General features: G+C 38.2%; 1 protein-coding gene across 1 annotated transcript in view; it reads left to right on the top strand.

The window, feature by feature from the left end:
* The window catches only part of LOC104950538 (ras association domain-containing protein 8-like), a gene marked incomplete at its 3' end in the record, with an annotated part of 12,011 nt that extends 8,440 nt beyond the window's left edge, over nucleotides 1-3,571 (top strand). The window contains exons 2-3 of the mRNA XM_010777076.1: nucleotides 823-993; nucleotides 3,221-3,571. Of these exons, the coding sequence (XP_010775378.1) occupies nucleotides 882-993; nucleotides 3,221-3,571 (463 nt within the window). The remainder of the gene's footprint in view (nucleotides 1-822; nucleotides 994-3,220) is intronic.
* Nucleotides 3,572-3,803: the final 232 nt, after the last annotated feature.

The following is a 3,803-nucleotide window of genomic DNA, read 5'->3' as shown; positions in this document are numbered from 1 at the left end:
GTAACACTTTGCATTTTGTTGACAACTTGTAAAATTCATATGTTAATAAGCTTGTGTTGTTGTTTTGTTTTTTTAGAAGGTTCAAATGTTTTATTCTCATATGCACAAAGCTACAGTGTAGAAATGGCAATTAAATTCTTCTGACCTGAGCTCCTCCAACAATGCAACTTATATAATAAAATACAAAGTAGTGCAAAAAGTCTATATACATGTAAATAGAATATGATATGTACAAGAACAGAATATGAAATTAAATAATGTAAATTGTGCAAAACTAAATGCGGTGATAACCATTTAATTCACCATTTAATTCATCAGCAGCACTACAGGAAAACCCACTACAGAAGTGTTCGTAGTTGTTGTGAGTAGATGGTTTGCAGGAAGCTGGTGTCACAATGCACGACCATGTGGCACCTGGGTGGTATTTCTATAAAGATTTTAGCTCTTTTCAGCCATGTTGTAAAAGTTTGGTGACAAGTGGTTGAAAAGATATTGTGGGAAAAGTGTAGGGTGCGTTCAATTACAAATTAAAACATGATGTTTCAAAAATTGGTATGGAATATTGAGTTTTTGCTGAATCTTGTTGATATCATTATTGTTCCTTAATTCTCTCGGCCAAATTAATGTTTTCAAGTGAAGAAATTCGTTTTTAGACATGCAATATTTGACTGGCCACTAGGGGTCAGTAAACACACCATTGACATATTATCACTGTAAACGTTTTTATTTGCCTAACTTTTTAGCAAGCGTTAATGAGAGTGAAATCATTTTTGTAAGATATTCCAAACAGTGAAACACAGTTCTTCTTTGTGTCTTTTTAAGGATGGACAGTTTACCTTGTATAGCGCCCCCTTGTGGTGTGGAGGAATGAGGGCGTCTGGATGAAGGCCATGGAGCTGAAAGTGTGGGTGGACGGAGTTCAGCGCATCGTGTGCGGCGTCACAGAGTTCACAACATGCCAGGAAGTCGTCATCGCTTTGGCTCAAGCCATAGGTAAGTTCATAACTTCTTACTACGATGTCAGAAACAGCTTATCTCTAGCGATCACATCAGGTGGTATATGCTCGGAAACATATCTAACATCACAGGAATATCACGTCAAATCAATATATGTATTTATATAACACCTTTCATACACAAAGGTAACTCAAAGTGTTTCACAAACCAATCACATAGACAATTTACAAATAAAAACAATACCATCTTCCCCTTCCCAGGTATAACCAGAGTAACATAAAGCTTTGTGATTAAAAGTGAATAAATTAAAATAAAATAAATAAAATAATAAATAAAATTAATAAAATAAAATAAAATAAATAGAATACAATGAATACAAATAAAATAAGAATAAAATACAAATAAAATACAAATAAGTTAAAATCTCGGTTGGTCTTGAGTTTCCTCTTAAAGTTTGAACTCTCTCTGATACAGTAGATTTAAAAAGCTATTGGTTATAGGAAGGAGGATGAATAGCCCACCAAAAGAAGAGTATATTTAACACTGTGAGATTAAATCTTCTTCACCCGGCTCCTGCGCTCAGAAACCTTAATGGTGCGAGATATTTAATCCAAAATCATTCCCAATGGGAATTTTCTGCTCTGTGGGTTGTGTCCAACATTGGCCGGGCAGGTTGTCAGAGGTGCTGGAGATGATAAATTGCAGTAAAATGAAAAGTGACTCGAGGGCACAAAGAGATTTTCATCACAAATAGGATTTCACAAAACTAGATGAGTCATGCTGCAGACTTCGGTTTATGTACAAGTGCAGAGATATAAGTTGACACTTTCTCTGTAACTCATTGAATTGATTGTAATGTACATAAAACTGTGAATCCAAGACCATAACAATATCATTTTACTACATTGAAAGTTGTGTACTGTTTTTAAAATGGACCCTTCTTGGATTTCTCGCTGTCCCCCATTGATAGGTCTTTCTCAGGGTTAAACATGTGTGTGTTTTTAATGGTGACAGTGTAGCGGGAGTTATGGCGTTGGCCGTCCTTTGTGTTCTCGTTGCCTTTTGTCCCGGCCAGGGCACTTTGATGTGAATGGCTGTAGTGATGAATGTGCCTCTTTTAAAAGGACCCTCACTTTGTAGGACGAGGGTAAGGGTACGCCTGGTAGTGTTTTACCCTTATCTATGTGTACAGACAAGAATGCAGGCGTACACACCCCCTCCTGTGACCAATTGAACGCAGCATTTCCCAACACAAACACTATTTGTTGGGTTGTTTTTCCCACTGTAAAGTTCTTTCATCTAACGTGCCGGTAACGTTCTTTGAAACAGTCAAAGCTGCTCAAGCGTGGGAGAAATTAGAAAGACTTCAATGAATCTGCTCTGTCTTTTCTCTTAGATATAACACTTTATTTTTAAGGCTTGCTTATGGTTCAGGAGTTTTCACCAAAACAGAATACATCACATTAATTACAAGCTATTTTTCAGGGCATAAATCTGGGAGTCATCTGCATAACAAAGATAATAAATTGTGTAGTTTGGACTCCAAAGGGGGCCAAGCATAGAGCCCTGGGGAACACCCAATGAGAGGGCAACGCCATCTATAACAGAGAAACGTTTTTAATCAAGTGTGAGCTAAATCAGTTCTTCATTGCAACACATTTTCTAAATAAGACCGGCGTTAACCATGTACCGTTAAATTAAACACTGCAATCTTAAAACCAAATCTACTTTCATCTGAACAAAATACAGCATAAACTATTCCCATCATAGTTAAACAAAATAAATCAAAACAGATTATGGCTCACGATTTTGTAAATCATCCCTCTCCATAAAACGTAATCATAAATATGTTCCTTTTGTATAGGTGACCAATTGAGAGTAGACCACTTCAAAATAAGAGCACTGAGAAAAAGATAAGAAATGCAGAAAAATAACTCACGAAACTTGTTCTAGTTTTGGAAGATTCTTTTGGTTTCACGTCCGAACCCATTACTCATAGGAACAATCTTATTATTTGTAGGTACATTGCAGGTAAAAGGGATCAATTATGACACATATTCCAAAACAACATAGACAACAGACAAATCTCTTGAAAAAGTCTCTCTTTTAGCTGCAAACCAAATCTACCTACACGTACAAATGAATAACCTGAACCTAAACCTGATATTTTTTGAATATATGGTACTTATGTTGCAATCATGTTGTCAGGAAATGTCAGTTTCAAGCACTTCATCATGTATAAACCTTTCAAATGTTGTTCCAGGACGCACCGGCAGGTATACTCTGATCGAGAAATGGCGTGACACAGAACGCCACCTGGCCCCGAACGAAAACCCCGTGGTGTCGCTCAACAAATGGGGTCAGTATGCCAGCGACGTGCAGCTCATCCTCCATCGGACCGGCCCGTCTGTCAGCGAGCGGCCAAACTCTGACCGACAAACCCGGTTCCAAGAGAGAGGATTTTACCGCCAGAGTCTGCCTCCTCTGGCCAAACTCCGGCCCTCAGGGAACGACAGCTCGCTCAAACGAAGGGAACCAAAACGCAAATCCTTGACTTTCACCGGGGGGGCCAGAGGTCTGCGGGACCTGCTGTGGAAAAGCAGAGATACTGAAGGTAAGGGGTTTGAATTTGTCCTGTACGTTCAAAACTGCTAAACATTTTGCAGTTAGAATCAGAATTAGTTGTGATGTGTGCCATGTTGAAGCACTCCTTTGTGCTCCAGTCAATCCGATCAAATGCACGCTAAAGGGTCTTTCAGCATGTTTTCTCTCAGTGATTGTGCTGTTATGTTAAATGTTTGTTTTTCATGTATTGTGTCTTGATATTTATATTATGTTGATGTTAC

The sequence above is a fragment of the Notothenia coriiceps genome, unplaced genomic scaffold (genome assembly GCF_000735185.1).
Source record: "Notothenia coriiceps isolate Sejong01 unplaced genomic scaffold, NC01 NC01_scaffold00017738, whole genome shotgun sequence".
Taxonomy (NCBI): Eukaryota; Metazoa; Chordata; class Actinopteri; order Perciformes; family Nototheniidae; genus Notothenia; species Notothenia coriiceps.
This window is presented reverse-complemented; position numbering and strand designations above follow the sequence as displayed.